The sequence below is a fragment of the Canis lupus genome, chromosome 27 (genome assembly GCF_048164855.1).
Source record: "Canis lupus baileyi chromosome 27, mCanLup2.hap1, whole genome shotgun sequence".
Classification (NCBI taxonomy): Eukaryota; Metazoa; Chordata; class Mammalia; order Carnivora; family Canidae; genus Canis; species Canis lupus.
The window spans coordinates 24,433,009-24,450,914 of record NC_132864.1 but is presented as its reverse complement, the minus strand read 5'-3'; the positions used below and the strand labels follow the sequence as shown (position 1 = coordinate 24,450,914).

General features: G+C 47.6%; 2 protein-coding genes across 11 annotated transcripts in view; one reads left to right on the top strand and one right to left on the bottom strand.

The window, feature by feature from the left end:
* Nucleotides 1-11,224, top strand: part of USP30 (ubiquitin specific peptidase 30) — a 63,732-nt gene extending 52,508 nt beyond the window's left edge. For all 5 annotated transcript variants that reach the window (XM_072802927.1, XM_072802928.1, XM_072802925.1 and 2 more), the window contains 6 exons: nt 5,437-5,496; nt 5,992-6,078; nt 6,698-6,778; nt 6,888-7,107; nt 8,900-9,020; nt 9,545-11,224. In XM_072802927.1, the coding sequence (XP_072659028.1) occupies nt 5,437-5,496; nt 5,992-6,078; nt 6,698-6,778; nt 6,888-7,107; nt 8,900-9,020; nt 9,545-9,809 (834 nt within the window). In that variant the 3' untranslated portion in view covers nt 9,810-11,224. The remainder of the gene's footprint in view (nt 1-5,436; nt 5,497-5,991; nt 6,079-6,697; nt 6,779-6,887; nt 7,108-8,899; nt 9,021-9,544) is intronic.
* ALKBH2 (alkB homolog 2, alpha-ketoglutarate dependent dioxygenase) lies at nt 11,126-17,848 on the bottom strand. Of its 6 annotated transcripts, none has more exons than XM_072802935.1 (4): nt 17,075-17,848; nt 14,880-15,317; nt 13,702-13,900; nt 11,126-12,460 (listed from the first exon to the last, which is right to left on the bottom strand). In XM_072802935.1, the coding sequence occupies exons 2-4, from the start codon at nt 15,151-15,153 to the stop codon at nt 12,154-12,156; spliced, it is 780 nt and encodes a 259-aa protein (XP_072659036.1). In that variant the 5' UTR covers nt 15,154-15,317; nt 17,075-17,848; the 3' UTR covers nt 11,126-12,153. The 6 variants fall into 6 exon arrangements, with proteins under 6 accessions (XP_072659036.1, XP_072659034.1, XP_072659032.1 ...); XM_072802933.1 differs by lacking the exon at nt 17,075-17,848 and adding an exon at nt 15,877-15,970; XM_072802931.1 differs by lacking the exon at nt 17,075-17,848 and adding an exon at nt 15,703-15,860.
* Between the last annotated feature and the right edge of the window lie 58 nt (nt 17,849-17,906).

The window sequence follows — 17,906 nt, the reverse complement described above, 5'->3', positions numbered from 1 at the left end:
GTCCCCACTCCCACCCTGCAAACCCTTCCCCCCTCCTCCCCCGTTAGCAGTTACTCTCCATTTCCCCTGCTCTTCTAGCCTCAGGCAACCACTAACCTGCTTCCTGTCATTATAGATTTGCCTATTCTGGACATTTCCTATGCCCTGAATCATGAGGTCCTTTGCGACTAACTTCCTTCACTCAGTGTCATGCTTTTCTTTTATTCCTTTTATGTTGAGTGATAGTGATTGATTTTTCTTTTTCTTTTGTTTTTTAAAGATTTTATTTATTTATTCATGAGAGACAGAGAGAGGCAGAGACATAGGCAGAGGGAGAAGCAGGCTCCCTGCAGGGAGCCTGATATGGGACTCGATCCTAGGTCCAGGATCACGCCCTGGGCCAAAGGCAGGAGCTTAACCGCTGAGCCACCCAGGCATCCCAGATTGATTTTTCTAATGTTAAACTAACCTTATGATTCTGGAATAAACTCTACTTGATTGTGATTATAATTTTTTACATATATTACTGGATTTGATTTGCTGATACAGTCTAAAAGAGGTTAGTGTCTGTGTTTAGGAGGAATATTGGTCTTACAGTTTTCTTGTAATGTCAGGTTTTGTTATGAGGATTATACTGCCCTTGTACCATGAGCTGGGAGAAGTGTTCCTTCTTCCTTTATTTCCTGGAGGACTTTGGTTAAGATCAGTCTTGTTTCTTCCTTAAATATCTCTGGGAAGACTTCTTATCCTGGAGTCTATTTTGTCTGGTTAGTTTCCACCTAACTAGTCTTCCTTCCTCCCTCCCTCCCTCCCTCCCTCCCTTCCTTCCTTCCTTCCTTCCTTCCTTCCTTCCTTCCTTCCTTCCTTCCATCCGCCCTATTTTATTTCTTTATTTATTTGAGAGAGAGAGAGAGAGTGTGTGTGTGTGTGTGTGTGTGTGAACAGGGGGAAGGGTAGAGGGAGAGAGAATCTCTCAAACAGACTCTCTGCTGAACGTGGAGCCTGATTTGGGGCTTGATCTCAGGACTCTGATATCATGACCTGAGTTGAAACCAAGAGTCAGTTGCTTAACCGACTGAGCCCCCCAGGCACCCCTAACTAGTATTTCTATAGGATATCTCTTTCTGTTTTCTTATTTTTGACCTAACTTTGTATTTAAAGTGTGGCTTTTGTAGATAGCATATAATTGGGTTCAGTTTGACAATTTGCCTTTTAATTGGTTTGTATTTATGTGGTTAGATTTAGGTCTGCTAGTTCACTGTTTTCTATTTGTCTCATAATTTTTTTGTTCCTCTGTGCTTCCTTTCCTGCCTTCCTTTGGGTTAATTGAATATTTTTTAGTATTCCATTGTAATTCCTCCATTGGCTTTTTAGCTCTACTTTTTTACATTTATGTGTGTGTGTGTGTGTGTGTGTGTGTGATTACATCATGCACTTTTCACACATCATGGTATATTTAGAATTAATATACTCCAAACTTAGAAGAGTTCTATTACTCCATTTTTTGTCATCTATGTTATACCCATGTATTATAATCCTACAATACTGTCATAATTTTTGCTTTATTTTTTTATTTTTTATTTTTTTAAAGATTTTATTTACTTATTCATAGAGACACAGAGAGAGAATGAGAGGCAGAGACACAGGCAGAGGGAGAAGCAGGCTCCATGCAGAGAGCCTGATGTGGGACTCGATCCATTGTCTCCAGGATCACACCCCGGGCTGCAGGCGGCACTAAACCCCTGCGCCACCGGGGCTGCCCCAATTTTTGCTTTAAACAGTTATATGAATTTAAAAGAAAAGGTTTTTTTTTAAAGATTTTATTTATTCATGAGAGACAGAGAGAGGCAGAGACATAGGCAGAGGGAGAAGCAGGCTCCATGCAGGAAGCCCGATGCGGGACTCGATCCCCAGTCTCCAGGATCACGCCCTGGGCTGAAGGCAGACACTTAACTGCTGAGCCACCTAGGCATCCCTAAAAGAAAAATTTAAAAAATGTTTTCTATTTGCCATTTTCATTGTTCTCTGGCCCCTCTTTAGTCCCAAGTCCATTTGATGTTTTTTCCCTTTAGCCTAAAAAGATTCCTGTAACATTTCTTACAGCTCTCTTGGCAACAAATTAATTTAGTATTCATTTATATGAAAAATGCTTCTGTTTTGCCTTTTTTTCCCCTAAGAAGTTTTGTTTGGTGCAGATTTGAGGGTTGACAGTGTTGCTGTTGTTCGGGTTTGGTTTGATTTTATTTATTTGGGTTTTTTTGACTGAAGTAATTTGGCACCTATGTTTCCAGTCATGGTGTCTTGTTAGGAAGTGGCTGACCGTGGAAGGTCATCTCAGTTTGTGGAAGGGAAGATGAGCCAGGCAGAGTCTGGTAGCAATTGCTTTGCATCATCTTACAGTACACAGAAACCATACATCCAGATGCCTCCCACAGCTGACTTGCTGTTTATCAATGGAGGGAGGAAGGGGACAATAAGGTAGAGAGTAGTGCCGGAAATCAGACCTTCCAGGAGTCTTTACTGCAGTGGCTCCCCATGCCTTGCCCACTAGCTCTGAAAGCCGCATTGTTCTTGAGCAACCTGGCAGGGGTGAAAGGAACCTCACAACTTCACCACCTCAGGCTCTCAAGCAGTGGCCGGTGAATTTCCAGCAATTGTTCTAGATAACGCTGTTCTCCCTCCTTGCTCCCCACTGTCCCCCCACCCATGCACCTGCTGCTGATTGTGCACCTCCTTCTGATCCTCACCATGGTCACCTGTGGCATTTGAAGCAGTCTACAGATTGCACTTGACCATAGGCAAAGAATACTTGACATGTGATATGTGGCATCAAAGCAGGAAGATAGGCCCCGGAAGCAGGTGCATGTGAGGGTGACATCATCCCTTTGGGCAGAGCCAAATCCTCAAAGACCTTGTCTGCTCTTGAGCTTCCACCTCTCTTTCCACTAGTCAGAGCCCCCTGAGGAAGTTACAGAGCAGCAGAGCCGGGGGCCCACATCTCAGGGTCATCTTGTCTCCCAGCCACTCCTCACCCCCAAACTGTGGAGGAGGTGCCCGTATGCCTGGCTTGTTTTACTTCCAGTTCGTCACTTTAAAGGCATTGTTCTGTTGGCTTCTGGCCTCCACTTTTTCTTTTGTTTTTCTTTTCTTTCTTTTTTTGTTTTGTTTTTAGATTGCATTTATTTATTTGACAGAAAGAGAAAGAAAGAGAGCACTCCAATAGGGGCAGCAGGAGAGGGAGAGGGAAAAGCAGACTTAACCACTGAGCAAGGAACCCAATTTGGAGCTCAATTCCAGGATCCTGGGATCATGACCCATGCCAAAGGCAGATGCTTAACCAATTGAGCCACGCAGGCACCCCTGGTCTTCACCTTTTCTAGTGCATAGCCCATATCATTCATATCATCCTCCTGTTTGTAAAGTGTCATTTTTCTTTCTCTGTCTGCCTATGAAATTTTTCTCTCTATTGTTGAATTTTGACAGTTTGTCCACTCTTTGCCCAGGTATCACTTGCATTTTATTTGCTTGGAATTTGCTTAATTTCATAAATATGTACCTTTATGTTTTCACCAAATTTGCACATTTCTTTTGGCCATTATTTTTCCAAAATTGTTATGCCCCATTGTCTACTTGTTGGTCTGTTTGATATCGTTCCACAACTTGCTGAGACTTGGTTCATTTTTCTTCAACCTCTCCTCCGTGTCCTTCAAATTGGATAATTTCCGTGGACCTGTCTTCGAGTTCATGGACTCCTTTCATCTTCACTTTGTTTGCTTGTCCAGTGAACTTTTCATTTTAGTTATTGTTGTATTTAGTTGTATAATATTCATATGGTTCTTCACCATTTCCATTCATCTGCTGAGACTCTATTTGCCTCCAGGACTAAATAACTGTCTTCCTGTTTATCCTTGAGCAAATTGATCATAATTCTTTTTAAGGTCCCTGTGCTAATTTCAGTATCCAAGTCATCCATAGAATCCTTCACCAAGGGTCATGTGTTCCTCTTTATATTGTATGTCTAGTTATTTTTTTATTGCATATTTAACATTATAGTAGGGACTTTGGATTCTGTTCTGTTTCTCTGAAAAATAATGAATTCTGTTCTTGAGTGCAGTTAACTTTGCTGAATTCAAAGCCAAACTGTCCTCCCCACGGCAGGGAGCAAACTCAGTGTAGTTTTTTCAGCTTCTAGCTTCTGCTTTTTGCCAGGCTTCTGAAGTTTCTCTGTATATGCCTTGGAATCGGGCAGGGTTCAAACACCGATTTGGGGGGTCATCCTGTCTGTGGCTGCCCTCTTTCCGGGATTTCCCCCAGCTTCTCTACCAGCCCTGAACTTTGTCTTCTGATACCTCCATCCTTTAAGACCGAGGCTTTTTGCTACCCAGCACTGAACTGTGTAGACCAGGGAGTACCCTCCTCAGGCAGAAAGTCACACAATGCAAATCTCACTGTAGAGTTCCTGTTTTCCCAAGAGTTGGCAGTAGCTCTTCAATCATCCAGACAGTTGTGTTTTGTTTTGGTCCAGAATTTATATGCATTATCTCAAGGAGAGCTAGTCTAGCCAAGCTCCTCTGCCATCACAAAAGGCAGCAACTCTTACTCTATTTTATCATCTGGGTTTTTTTACAGTTAATAACCCAACAGGAACATGTTTCTGTATACTCACACATTACTATGCTGTTATTTTTTTTAAAGAATTTTTTAAAAAGTTTTTTTAAATTTGACAGGGAGCCCAAGCAGGGGGATGAGATGCAGGCAGAGACAGAGGGAGAAACAGACAGAGGGAGAAGCAGACTCTCCAATGAGTAGGGAGCCCAACGTGGGGTTTGATCCCAGGACCCCAGGATCATGACCTGAGCCAGAGGCAGTCACTTAGCTGACTGAGCCACTCAGGTGCCCCTTGCTATAGAGAGAGAGGCAGAGAGATAGGCAGAGGGAGGAGAAGCAGGCTTCATGCAGGGAACCCTATGCGGGACTCGATCCTGGAACTCTGGGATCACATCCTGAGCCGAAGGCAAACGCTCAACTGCTGAGCCACCCAGATGTCCCCGTTATGCTATTTTTAATAGAATGTTCTATCCTGTGGACATGACATGATTTATTTAATCATTCCCTAGAAATTTCAGTTATTCACATTTTGATGTTATAAATAATGCCTTGATGAACATCCCTAGAGTTTTGTCCATGGTTATTTCATAATGATAAAATCCTTACATTTCTGGGTCAGGTATATGCGTTTACAGTTATCTTATAAGCTGCCCTTTGGTATTACTGTATCTCTTACATTGACAGTGTTGTTTGTCCTAGGATTTGCTTGTAGGTAAGTAAACTGTGTTTCATTATGTCAGTGTTGGGCATCTAAATATTAAACTGTTTCGTAGGCATGTATGGTTCCCATCTCTAAAGCTCTGACTTGAACCTCCATCCTTTCTGGATTTTCTGCAATGTTTGTTTCAGAGTCCTGTTCGATTTGATACCTTCGACAGCCTTTCACTGAGTATTCCAGCTGCCACATGGGTATGTACCAAGCCAAGCGATGGTTTATTTGGGGTCTGTTTTGGACACATTGAAATCCAGCAGGCTTTGAGATACTTTTTGTAGCTGAGGTACTATGCATTACTCAGACACATGGTTAGCTGAACTGTCTTGGTGATTTTGTGTGGTGCCATGGCCTGATTTGGAGGGAGAAGAAAGTAGATGTTTTTTTCTCTGGCTGCAGGAATTTTGGCTCCCCCATCCTCTATATTAATCTCAAATTCAAAGATACCTAAAACTGTGGAACTCCATAAGTGTTATGTTAGTGTTATGTCCTCGCAGTCTTGTATCTACTCATAATAACAAGTCTAGGATGCTTTGAGCTCCATATTTGCTCAGGGAACATCCAGTTGCATCTGTGACTATTTGCCTATATAAGCAAAAATAAGGCTGTGGGATCACATTGCCATCCATTAGTAGTTTCAGTGTAGCTTGCCTTTGAATTACAATCGTGAATTTTGTTTTCTGGTGCTAAAGGGGCATCCGCTGACCCTGGACCACTGCCTTCACCACTTTATCTCATCAGAATCCGTGCGAGATGTCGTATGTGACAACTGTACGCAGGTATGCCTCTAACCCTCAGTGTCACCCTGCAGCCAGCCTGTGTGTCCTGATATAGCACCTCTCACACCACCACTTACCATTGGCCTGTGCTCTTCTGGCTATACCCAGGTGGTCTTTTCAGCCACAGCTACCTAACCTGGCTAGGAAATCAGTAGTCCGTGGACCAGAGCTCTTTCCCAGATGAGTTTTACTTCATCCTTAGAATGTTTACAGGGAAAATGTGAGTGCTATGCTTTGAGATGGGACCTCCACCCCCCCACCACTCCTCTTCTTGCACCCTGCCCTACCGACACTCACCTGCCTGACTCTCCTGAGCATTCACGTGCCATCCTCTGAAGAAGAGGAACCACATGGAGAACTTATGAAGACACAAAAGAAAATAGATGATGCACCTGTTTCAGAGTTCAGCATCACACTGTCATTTCTCTTGCACCCACTGTCACTGTTACTTAAGGACTAAAACAGTGAGAATAACTCAAGATTAACTGGGTAGCTGAGCTCCTTTAGCGGGTCAAAGTCAGGTGCCAACTGAATACAGGTGTAACACAAACCTGGCCTGTGGCTCTCCATAGATGTTTCATTTCAAGAAATTCTGCAAAGAGGTTTTCTTTTATTTCAGATTGAAGCCAAAGGGACGTTGAATGGGGAAAAGGTGGAACACCAGAGGACCACCTTTGTTAAACAGCTGAAACTAGGGAAGGTGAGCCCATCTCACATACCTTGTCAGCTTTGCTCTGCGGGGTGGGGTGGGAGGTTGCCCCCAACACTCGACCACTTCCGGTTTCTCTCCCCTCACCCCTACCCCACAGCTCCCTCAGTGTCTGTGCATCCACCTCCAGCGGCTGAGCTGGTCCAGCCACGGCACGCCCCTGAAGCGGCATGAGCACGTGCAGTTCAATGAGTTTCTGATGATGGACATCTACAAGTATCACCTCCTTGGGCACAAACCTGGTCAGCACAGCCCCAAACCCAGCGAGACCACAGGGCCCACCTTGGACCTGCAGGATGGGCCGGCCACCCCCAAATCAGGTGTGTGCCTGAGGAGCTACTGCACACAACTTGTAGCACAGGGGAAAGGGATTTGGTGTCACCACTTTCTGGGCCCTTTGTGCTACAAGGGGAGCTAGTCCAGTGGTTGCTTAGATTCTTGAGAACAGCAGGATTGGGGGTATGGGAGAGAAAAGTTCTTGAAAGAGGTTAAGCTTATATAGTAACAAGGAGTTTTAAAAACGGTATCAGAGTTGAAAAAATATGGGAAGAAAAGCTTAAGATTGCTTTTTGATATTTTGACTGAATGATAATGGGCTCCCAGCATTCCAGTGAATTTCTTGTCCCTGCCCCTGCCCAGTAGGGTCATGTCGTTCATACACATGTGGGGAGGAAAGGCCTGGCTAACGATCACTTCTTCGCTACTGACTTCCTTATTGATCTAGTCCCACTGCTTTCCTCACCTGAGACTAATTGCTGAGTCGAGCCCCCGTGGAGTAGGAAGCTCTCATGACCCTCAGTCTTTTGGAGGGGAAAATCCAGGCCCCAGAAGGTGAAGTGACTGCTCACAGGGCAAACAGAAGTGGGCGAATGGGCACTAGAAGGCAGCACTGGGCAGTTTTTGAAAGCTGTCTTATCTAACACATTGAGGGCTCCAAGCCCAAACTCCCCACCTGCTCCTGCTCCTAGTCAAGCTGGAGGCCTGTCTTCCCTGCACCTCGATGCTCCTGACCAGGATCCCTGGCTGCTTTTATTCTTCCTCACATCCATAGTTGTGTGGCCTGACAGGACACCATACACAGGGAGACTGTATTTTGCCTTTTTCCAGCGGATCAACAGGTGAACATCAGAGGACCCACAGTGGGAAGAGGGCTTAGTCTTTGGCTGCTGTTTTAAATCCAGGACCTCACCCTGGATCCTTCCTCTTCCGCGTGGGACTGCAGGTCTGCTCATTGCCACAGCATGCCGTCTATGGCTACCGTACAGCCAACAGCGGCCTACTTGGTACTTACAGGCCCCCACATATGATATTTGAAAGGACAAGAGAGGTCAATATCTCCATTATTTTATCTACACACATCAACATTTATCTATGCTGTTACATGTTGGTATTCTTTAGTAGCTGGAGATGAAAGAATAAAGAACATTTTAGATTGGTGGTTCTCACCAGGGAGCTTTGTTCCCTGGGAAACATCCAGCAGTGGCTGGTGGTGTTTTTGGTTGTTATAACCGGGCTATTACTGGCATCTGGTGCGTAGAGGCCAGGGACGCTGTGGAACATCCTGCAATGCCCAAGAGAGGTCCCACAGCCAAGAATTAACCAGCCCACGTGCCAGTAGTGTCAAGGTTGAGAACCTTGCTTTCGGTTGAAATGCCAGTAAATTAGCTACAGCATAACTCTGGCACATCTTTAGCAAATAGGGACAGGAGTCTTCAAGATTCACAAAGCTGTCAAAGTGAACAACAGACCAGGAGCTAGATACACTTTTCCTACTTGTCACTTAAAAAGTCAAGTCAAGAATAAAAAGGGGCCCCTGGGTGGCTCAGTTGCTGAAGCGGCTGCCTTCGGCCCAGGTCATGATCCCTGGGGGTCCTGGGATTGAGCTCTGCTCAGCGGGGAGCCTGCTTCTCCTTCTCCCCCTGCTCGTGCTTGCTTGCTCTCTCTCAAATATAAAGGACAAAAAAAGGTAGGAATCATCCTAACACTAAATGAACCACTTGTTTTTTTCTTTGTAGCATTGTTGGGGAGTTAAACTCAACGTAATTGAAGCCACGATGTGTTCTCCTACAGCTGCTGCTACTTGTAATTGCCTTGGGCCTTTTTCTCTTGCAGTTCTGAGTCAGCCCGGGGGCCCCAAAACACAAATTTTTATGAATGGCGCCTGCTCCCCAACTTTGTTGCCCCCCCTGCCAGCCCCGATGCCCTTCCCGCTCCCCGTGGTTCCTGACTACAGGTGAGCCGCTCCGGAGAAGCACATTCTTCAGGTCTCGTAGCTGCTGGTTTTCTTGGTTTCCATAATCAGCCTTGCAAAAACAGATGACAGTGTAGACATTTGTTCTTTCATCTTGAGGTGCAACTTCACTGTTACACATACCTGTTTATTTTTGTTCAACATGGAAATCACTTGTTATGTATATTACATGTGGGAATGCATGTATAAAGTTTGAAGGAGGAAATTTCAAATTCCTTAGGATCCCACGTACACATCAGCAGTTAAATCTTTAAGGCCTTCCACCCTGTAAAGCTGTGTGTACACACATGCCACACGATGGACTTATATATACGCAAGGAACGGCATCTAACCATGCCAATAAATACCAGTCTGCGTTGTAATGGTTGTGTAGTAGTCACTCATATGGATGTACCATTGTATCAGTCCCTGATCACTGAACATCTAGGATTCTTTCACTTTGTTTCTGCCCATAACCCTTCTTTTTTTGTATTTGTAAACTACTTGCATTTGTTTCTACCATCCAGCTCCTCCATGTACCTCTTCCGGCTGATGGCCGTTGTAGTCCACCATGGAGACATGCACTCGGGACACTTTGTGACTTACCGACGGTCCCCACCTTCGGCCAAGAACCCTCTTTCAACCAGCAACCAGTGGCTGTGGATCTCCGATGACACCGTCCGCAAGGCGAGCCTGCAGGAGGTCCTGTCCTCCAGTGCTTACCTGCTCTTCTATGAGCGTGTTCTTTCCAAGATGCAGCACCAGGGCCGGGAGTATAGGTCTGAAGAGTGACTGCCCTGGCCCCAGAGCTAGAGCCGATGGCACTGTCCAAACTGGCCGGGAACAAGGCAAAATCAGACTGTGTGGGTATGCAAGCAGCCCCGCTAGAGTCCTCAGCCTTCTGGTGAGTTCTAAGAGCAGGCTCCGTGCAGGAGCCAATGGTCCCAGTTCAAGCCAAACCAGGCTCCCTGAACAGCTCTGCTAGTATGCACTGGAGGGTGTCTTTGTTGTGCTCGGACAGCATTCATTCTGTCTAGAACGTCTTTTTACTCACCTAATACAGGTAATTAAAAGAAATCCGATTCTGGAAGCCACCTTTTTTATATTTAGCTATGTTAGGTGTTCTCAGAGGGGAGATAATTTTGTCTAAGACCTCTGATCGGTTTCAGCATAGATCTTTTATTTTTAATAAGCAGGCCCATAAAAATTGGTGAAATTATTAAAGGCAACAACTTAGAAGAAAAAGTGCCTTTCACTTTTGATTGCTTTTGTAGCACGTCCATCCTGGAAAATACATATTGTCCAAGAGTGCCCGAAACAACTTTTGAAAAGCTCTACTCCTTCCAAGTTTCTCCATGGTGACAGGACAGCTCAAAGACGCCTGAAGAACACTCGCCTTCTCTTTTTGTGGGTCTTTTCTAATCTTTGGATTCTTTCTATGTAGTCAAAGCGCACCTGCCAAATCTGCCACCACGGCCCCCTGCCCTCTGCCCCTGGGAAGGGGGTTAATTCTTCCACTGCTCTATCAGTTGTAAGTGCACTGCTTCTCGGTCGCTCTTACTCTCGGCACACTGGACTAGAGATGTGATGACGGTCTGGTATAAAACTGTGTGAATAGCAGGCACAGAACAGCCATCTGTGCCAGCACCTGCACTTCCTCTGCTCTGGACAAAGTCCGTTTTTACATAAAGCCCCCACCCCACCCCCGAGGACAGTTACTCCTAACTCTGTTGCCTATGCAGTGCTCCTGAGGCTTACAGGCGTAGCTGGGGGCTGCATGAGAGGACAGTCCTTGCCTTGATTCGGGAGCTGGTTTCAGAAGGAAGGTCACCAAATGTAGGGCTACAGTTGGGCTTCCTCATTTGTAAAGTGAAGGTTGATGTTCAGCAATCATCAAAACCTCAGCCCTTTCTACAAAAAAGTTTTCAATTTTTAAAAAATGTATCCTTACAGCTGATCATCTAATATTGTCATTTTGTTACAGGTCCATATTCCCAGCAGCCTGGTTTAAAAAAAAAAAAAAAGACTATATTGAGCATCCTCTTCCCTCTTTGGATAAGTGTCATGAATGCAGCCCAGGCCACAGGAAGTTTGAGGACACAGTAGTATTATATGTTTTAGCTAGGTTTTTTTATTTAAAAAAAAAAAAAAGATACCAAATTCAAATGGACTCTTCAGAGTTAAGGTTTAGAATCAGAGTTTTCTAAGAGGTCACCCGAGGTGAGGCAGAGAACTGTGCTTCCCCTGGCGGGGGCCAGCTAACAAACACTTCTAGACCAGGCCTGGGTGTCTGCTCACAGCAGAAGGGGCCCAGGTGATCACTGCCCCACTGGGCCCAGTATGCACCCCTGAGGACTCAAAACTCACTACCGATTGAACATCCTGTGAAGGTTCTCCAGGCCACGGACGTCAGGGAGAGAGGGGCAGCTTGAAGCACCTGAGCCCTCCCTGCTGACGCCCCTTCCCTGGCTCTGTGGTTGAAACAAGTACACCTGTTTTACCTGAGTCTGGAGGAATCAAATGCCCAATGACGTGACCTTACACTGCACTGCGAAGCGGTAGCTTCTAGTAACTGCTCTTCTGCCCCCGCTTACTCTTTGAAATCTGCCGTTAAAGAGAGATGCCGGGCACAAAACATTTAGCTGTAAGCAATTTGTTGGTCAGAGGCCAGGATCTGAGCCAAGGCTGTAAATGTGAATGACACCCATGCAAGGTCTCTTAACTAGACTTAAAGCTGACTTCCTCATTTTGTAAATTATTAGACATTAAGTAGCATCTTATTTCTAGCTTTAAGTTATTTACAAAGTGGCTTCTCTTGGCACAAACCTAAGTTAAACTAGTAGTTTATGCTGTAATAACTGCTGATTTATGTATTTGCAAAAGGTACCTTTTGTATCTGCTGTGTATTATAGTAATAAAAGAATCTTTTTGTTAGGAAAAAACATCAACTGGTATTCTTTCATAATTGACCAATTTGATAACTGCCATCTTCTTTCTGAATTCTGCATTGTTATGTAATAAGCCCCATCCTTGGATTAAGCCTTTCCTATGTTCCCTGCTGAGAAAGGAGATGCCAGCTCCCACTTGGAGTAGAAAAGGAAGGAGAAAATAGAAGTATGAACCACTGACAAAGTTCCTACTTTTTAGTGGGCAGAATTTTGCGAAATGTCAGATTGATCCGTGGAGCTAGAATCTTCTTTCGTACAGGGAGACTGTGATACCAGTGAGTGTTGGTCGGATGGTTCATCAGAAGCAAACTTCCGTGGGCCAGCTGAAGCCTGACCACCTCCACCTTCCGAGAGGGCTTTTTCCCCCGAGAATCCTTGTGCCGGAAGAAGAAGTCTCTACAGGCCCCAAAGGAGACAGAGGCTATGGGGCTCCCGGGAGCCAGTTCTCGTTCATCATCTCTGTGCTCACCAATGTGGTCACAGCCATCTTTATACCTGCAGCGAGAAAACAAGCACAGTTTACAAAACAGTCCTCTGGAACACGCAAGCAGGGCAGCATCTGCATTTTCCTATAGCGAGAAAGGTGCCATGGGAAGCCCCTGCCATGGATCTGCAAGGGCAGGCGGGAGGGCCTTATCTAGATCCACAGATGAGCCAAGCCTACAGCATTTCTACTTTATCTTGTTCTGTTTGATCGTCTGCTTTAAAACGTAACTCACCAAGAGCAGCCAAAAACACATCTTCTGGTTCTCCCGGTTCATGAATGTAAAGCTTCCACACCTAGAATAAAACCTTACTACTTGCCCCTGCCTATCTCTGAGCTTCTAACCCCTCGCGCCCTCCCCCATTTACTGCTCCAGCAGCATTCGTGCGATTTCGCTCCATGTACACTCCAAGCCCCCTCTGCTCTTCCTCCAGATGATTTGTATGGCTGTTCCCTCTCTCTGTGTAGTCTCCAGCTCCATCATCAGCTCCTCAGTGAGCCCTCCGCTAACTACCTTCCTCTAAACTCAGGTTTTGGAAGCAGGGTGATTCTGTCCCCCAAGGGGCATGCGGCAGCGTTTGGATACATTTTGGTGGCTGTGACTGAGGAGGAGATATTCCTGGCATCCAGTGTGTGGAAGCCAGGGATGCTGCTCACATCCGACAATGCCCAGGGCAGCCCCAACAACAGAATTATCTGGCCCCAAACATCAGAGTGTTGCTGGTGAGAATCCCTTCCCTAAACCCAGACTCCTTCCTCCTAGTCATTCTTAGCAAAAGCAGCCTGTTTAATTTTAAGATACTTATCAGCATCTGAAAGGATCCTGTTCAACCATTCATCACCTCTCACTTCCCACTGCTGAGTGGGCTCCATAAAGACTGACCACTGGTGCTGTCCCACTGCCACATCCCGGCCGCACTAGGGGATAATCTGTTGTACAAATGAATAAAATATGGTAGATCTTAACTATACAAACTGAGGGTTGCTGGAGGGTAGAAGGTGGGGGGATGGGGTAACCGGGTGATGAGCATTAAGGAGGGCATGTGATTGATGAGCACTGGGTGTTCCACGCAACTGATGAATTACTGAACTCTACCACTGAAACTAAGGATGTACTTACTAGATGTTGGCTAATTGAACATAAATTTTAAAAAATCAGTGGAATCCTAAACTGTCTTCAGAAGAAGCAGAAGACTTACACAATTCAGTCCAGGAGCCTAAAAAAGAAAAGTGAAAAAACAGGTATAGTTACCTGTTGACAAGCACAAAGTTGAAGGTCTCTCCTGTCACCACAGAAACACGATCCCGGACATGCTCTAGAACTGGGATCCAGGGCTTTGGAGACAGAGTGAGGCCCGAGAACGTGTAGGTTAGCCCAGCGTTGCCATAGGTCGCTTGCTTCCTGGGCACACTGTGCCACTTCCCAAATACCTGGACCCTGGCCAGTGCACCTGTGCAGGTAAAACACGGCAGCTCAGAAGAGCAGGCAGGTGGGTACCACACATACTTGCTCCCTGAGAATTCAGGATTGAAAGGGAACTGAAACAAGAGTAACATTCAATTTACTGACCAAGGACAAAAATCCCTGTGGCTTGCCCAAAAAGTTCACCTAAGAACAGTGATTCTTGTCCTATACTTAGGGAAACAGTCTTGTCCAATCTTTTAAATGCCATGACTTAATTGCCTTCACTCCAGTAGAAGCATACTAATAGGCTGAAATGCAAGGGAGCTTAAGCCAGGCTCCATACTAGTGATCCTGCCAACCGTGGGGACTAAGGGTGTGGGGCCCCCAAAAAAGATGATGCTAACACAGCCAAGGCTGTAGGCTGGGGTCTCCTGTAGGCTTTTCTCTGCCTCCAAGTGCTCTGCCACCTTGCAGGGCTTCTCAGGGTGTGCTTCCAGACCAACAGCATCAGCATCACCCGGAAACAACCACTAGACTCGGGGAGGGGTCCAGTGATCCCACGGCTCAGAAGCAGCAAGTCCTCCAGGTGATGCTGAGACTACCCCCTGCAGGGGAATTACCTGCTTATTTGCTGTCTCTCCCACTAGACCAGCTGTACCTTGGAGTCACCTGGAAGCCTTCTAAAAACACTGATGCCCAGGATGCACCCCTAGCTACAGCTGGTCTTGGGTAGAACCCAGCATCCTTTTTGGTTTTTAGCCTTCCCAGCCGATCCTCATCAGTAGCTAGGTGGCAACTCACTCTCAAGTCTGCAGCCCCTGGTGGGCAGGCAAACTTTTGGTCCAGTTTGTATCCCAAGCGCCCAGTACGGTGCTTGGCCCGGAGATGCCCAGAGCGTATGTGTGGAGTCAGTTAATGAAGTTAAGCTGCCAGTCATTGATAACTCCTGAGTTCAGATTTCTCCAAAGAGACCACTAGTTTTATCAAATAGGTCTTAAACATACACCCCGTAGTCCTCTGCTTACCTGTAAAATACTCCACTCCCTGCTCCAGCTCCTGGAAAATCTTGTCTGCTTCAGCTTTGCCAAACAGGACTGTGTAATCACAGCTCAGGCCCTCAGCCCGGATGTGCCGCCAGGTGGGGCTGGCCAGGGGGCCTGCGTTGCCGAGGGTTTCTGCCCTGGGCCTCTTCCTGGTGCTCTCCTCTGCTCTCCGCCCTGCTGGATCTTCTGGGTTCGCCTCTCCTTCCCTCTTCCCCACAAGGCTCCCTAAAGCCCCCGGCACCAGGAATCTGTCCATCCTGTCTCCACAAAGCAAAGACCTGGGAGCTGGCAGCAGGGCAGAGAGAGAGAGAGCGAGCGAGAGATCGCCCGGCTGTCCCAGATGCAAAGATTGGCGTGGTGGCCAAGTGGTCCCACAGCACTCCTCCGTGTTTTTCAAGTTTCCACTTTCAACACCATGTCCTAGAGAGAAAGTGGAGGATGTTGAAGTTGGAAGGGCCCCTCAGGATGTCCTGGGTCCCCCACACCTGGCTATGTATGCGTAGCAATCAGCTCGTTGGCTTGCAAAACCCCAAATGCCTGCATTCCAGCCCCAAGCACCTAATCTTTCCAAGGAAGCCCACCCTGGGACGCCTGGAGAAAGGAAGGGGGGGGTTGCCCGAAGTCACCCAGAGAGGCCAGTTCCCGGTCTCCTTCCCCCACTACTGACGGCCCTGCCAGGCCAGGATCCCCGCAGGCACTAAGTATTCAGTGATCCTCTAACGGCTGGGATTGTCTAAACGCAGTAACAGTTACACGTGGTCACCCGCACGCCGAACCCCCGGAGGCAGAAATTAATCGTGACAACCTGCGAGGGGCGGGGTTGGGGTGGAGGGCGTGGGCTCGCTCCCCCCCGAGGCTACAGACACCAGGCGCGGCGCCCCGAGCCTTGCAAACACTGGAGGCGGGGCCGGCGGGAAAGAGACAACCCTGGAGCGCCGCTTCCGGGCGGACCTCGAGGCCCGCTGGGAGATGTAGGCACCTCGGCGACGCGGCGCGGAGGCCTGCTGGGAGATGTAGGCACCTCGGCGACGCGGCGCGGAGGACTGCTGGGAGATGTAGGCACCTCGGCGACGCGGCGCGGAGGCCTGCTGGGAGATGTAGGCACCTCGGCGACGCGGCGCGGAGGACTGCTGGGAGATGTAGGCACCTCGGCGACGTAGCGCGGAGGGCTACTGGGAGATGTAGGCACCTCGGCGTCGCAGCGCGGCGAGCGGCGAGCGGCTTCCCGGCGCCACCTGTCGACTTCCTGGGCGCGCTGCAGGCACTACCCGGTTTTCCGCCCCGCTACTTTTTGTTCCCTCTGTGGTCTGGGAGCTCTTGTTGAGCGTCTCCTTTCCCTGAGGAGTCGCTGGATGTCCCGACGGGAAGGTGGGACACCAGGTGGGAGCACCAGGTGGGAGCACCGCCCCCCGCCCCCCCCTCCGGTGGCTTTCGTATTCGTCTCCACCACCCTGGCTGTGTGGTTCTTGCAGGTCGCTTACCCTCTCGGGGGCTGGAAAGCTTCACCTGCACAATGGGAGCTAGAAAACCTCTGCCATGAGAGCTCTAGGAGAGGACAGGACGGGTGGGGAAGGCTTCTGTGCTCCGAATAAATGTCACGTTCTGTTATTGCTCTCCATTTTTGTTGACTCTGTCTCCCCCAGTGCCATGAAAGCTCCGTGGGACTCGGGGCCTTTGTTTTGAATCTCCTTAGTACACAAGTTCTACAGATTTTGACAAAAGTACAGAGTTGTGTGACCACAATCAAGATCCAGAACGGTCTGTCACTCCACAAAATCCCCTCAAGCGTCTTAGACTCTCCCCCCTCGACCAGTGATGCTAACTAGCCCCTGGGAGCCACTAAGCAGTTTCCTGTCCCTATGATTCTTTTTCAGAATTTCATGAATGAAATCATACAATAGATACAACAGCCTTTGGTGTCTGGCCTTTGGTTCAGCTTAATGCTTTTAAGACTTACTCTTATCTGTATCACTTGTTTCTTTTATTGCTCTGTAGCATTCTGTTGTATGGATGTCCCTGTACCCACTCACCCCAGGACCTTTGAGTCGTTTCCTGCTTAGGGCAATCACAAATGAAGTCACTATATCCATTCCTGTATAAACTTTGGTGTGAGAGCAGATTTTAGTTGCACTTGGATACCTAGGAGTGGGATTGCAGGGGCACATGGTCAGTGTTACCTTTCACTTTGCACCCAAACTGAGATGTACTTCACCAAGCTGTTGAGGGCGAATGATGCTGAGTTACGAGGTTCTCCCCGGACACACCGGGCTTCTCTCCCTAGGTGCTGTAATAAGGATGAAGTCCCTGCCCTCATCAGGATTAAATTTTGGAGGTGGAGGCAAATGAACAAGGAAAATACACATTAATTTTAGACAGCACTGAAGCCATACGATCACCTGCTAGGACGTGTGGGGTCAAGAGAAGGCCTTTCCAAGGAGGTGAGACCCAAGGCTTACCAGGTGGGGAGACACCGTGTGCAAGAGTGTACAGGCCGCACAAGGGACAAGCTGGCTATGTCCAGTGCTGAGAGCCAGACTGAGTCACCTCCCGGTAATAGGGGCTGGGTTGGAGGGAAACAGCTCTGCCAGCAGCCTAAGCCGCTGAGGTTTATTCTGAAACAAATCTGGCTAACCCGGGGATGACCACGATTAATTTACATCTCGAAAAGATCACTGTCATAAGAAAGGGGAGGGCAGCCAGGGATTGTGGCCAGGGCTTGAAGAGCTGCTGTTGAATTTGGGATTTGTTTTGCAGCTAGGACCCAGAGGACCCCGAGGAGGGTCTGGGTGTAGGGAGGGAGCTCGGGCCGAGAATGGCTGGGGAGTACACGGCGGTGCCTCGTAGAGGATGCAGAGTTTTAGGGTTTAATCCTCGGGACCTCGGTTAAAGTCTCCCCCAAACCTTCGAGGTTAGGCAGCACGCAGGACCCCACCTGGCCCTAGTTCACTGTGAAAGCTGGACCTGGACCTACACCTAAGAGCAAAACAAACGACCGTCTTCACGCCAACC

Bases quoted from the DNA above. Each gene is read 5' to 3' on its own strand.
- ALKBH2 (XM_072802935.1), bottom strand. From the start codon at position 15,153: ATGGACAGATTCCTGGTGCCGGGGGCTTTAGGGAGCCTTGTGGGGAAG. The intron at 13,901-14,879 runs GTAAGCAGAGGA...TTACCTGCACAG, and splicing joins GGGAGTGGAGTATTTTACAG to GTGCACTGGCCAGGGTCCAG. The intron at 12,461-13,701 runs GTAACTATACCT...TTCTCGCTGCAG, and splicing joins AACTTTGTGCTTGTCAACAG to GTATAAAGATGGCTGTGACC.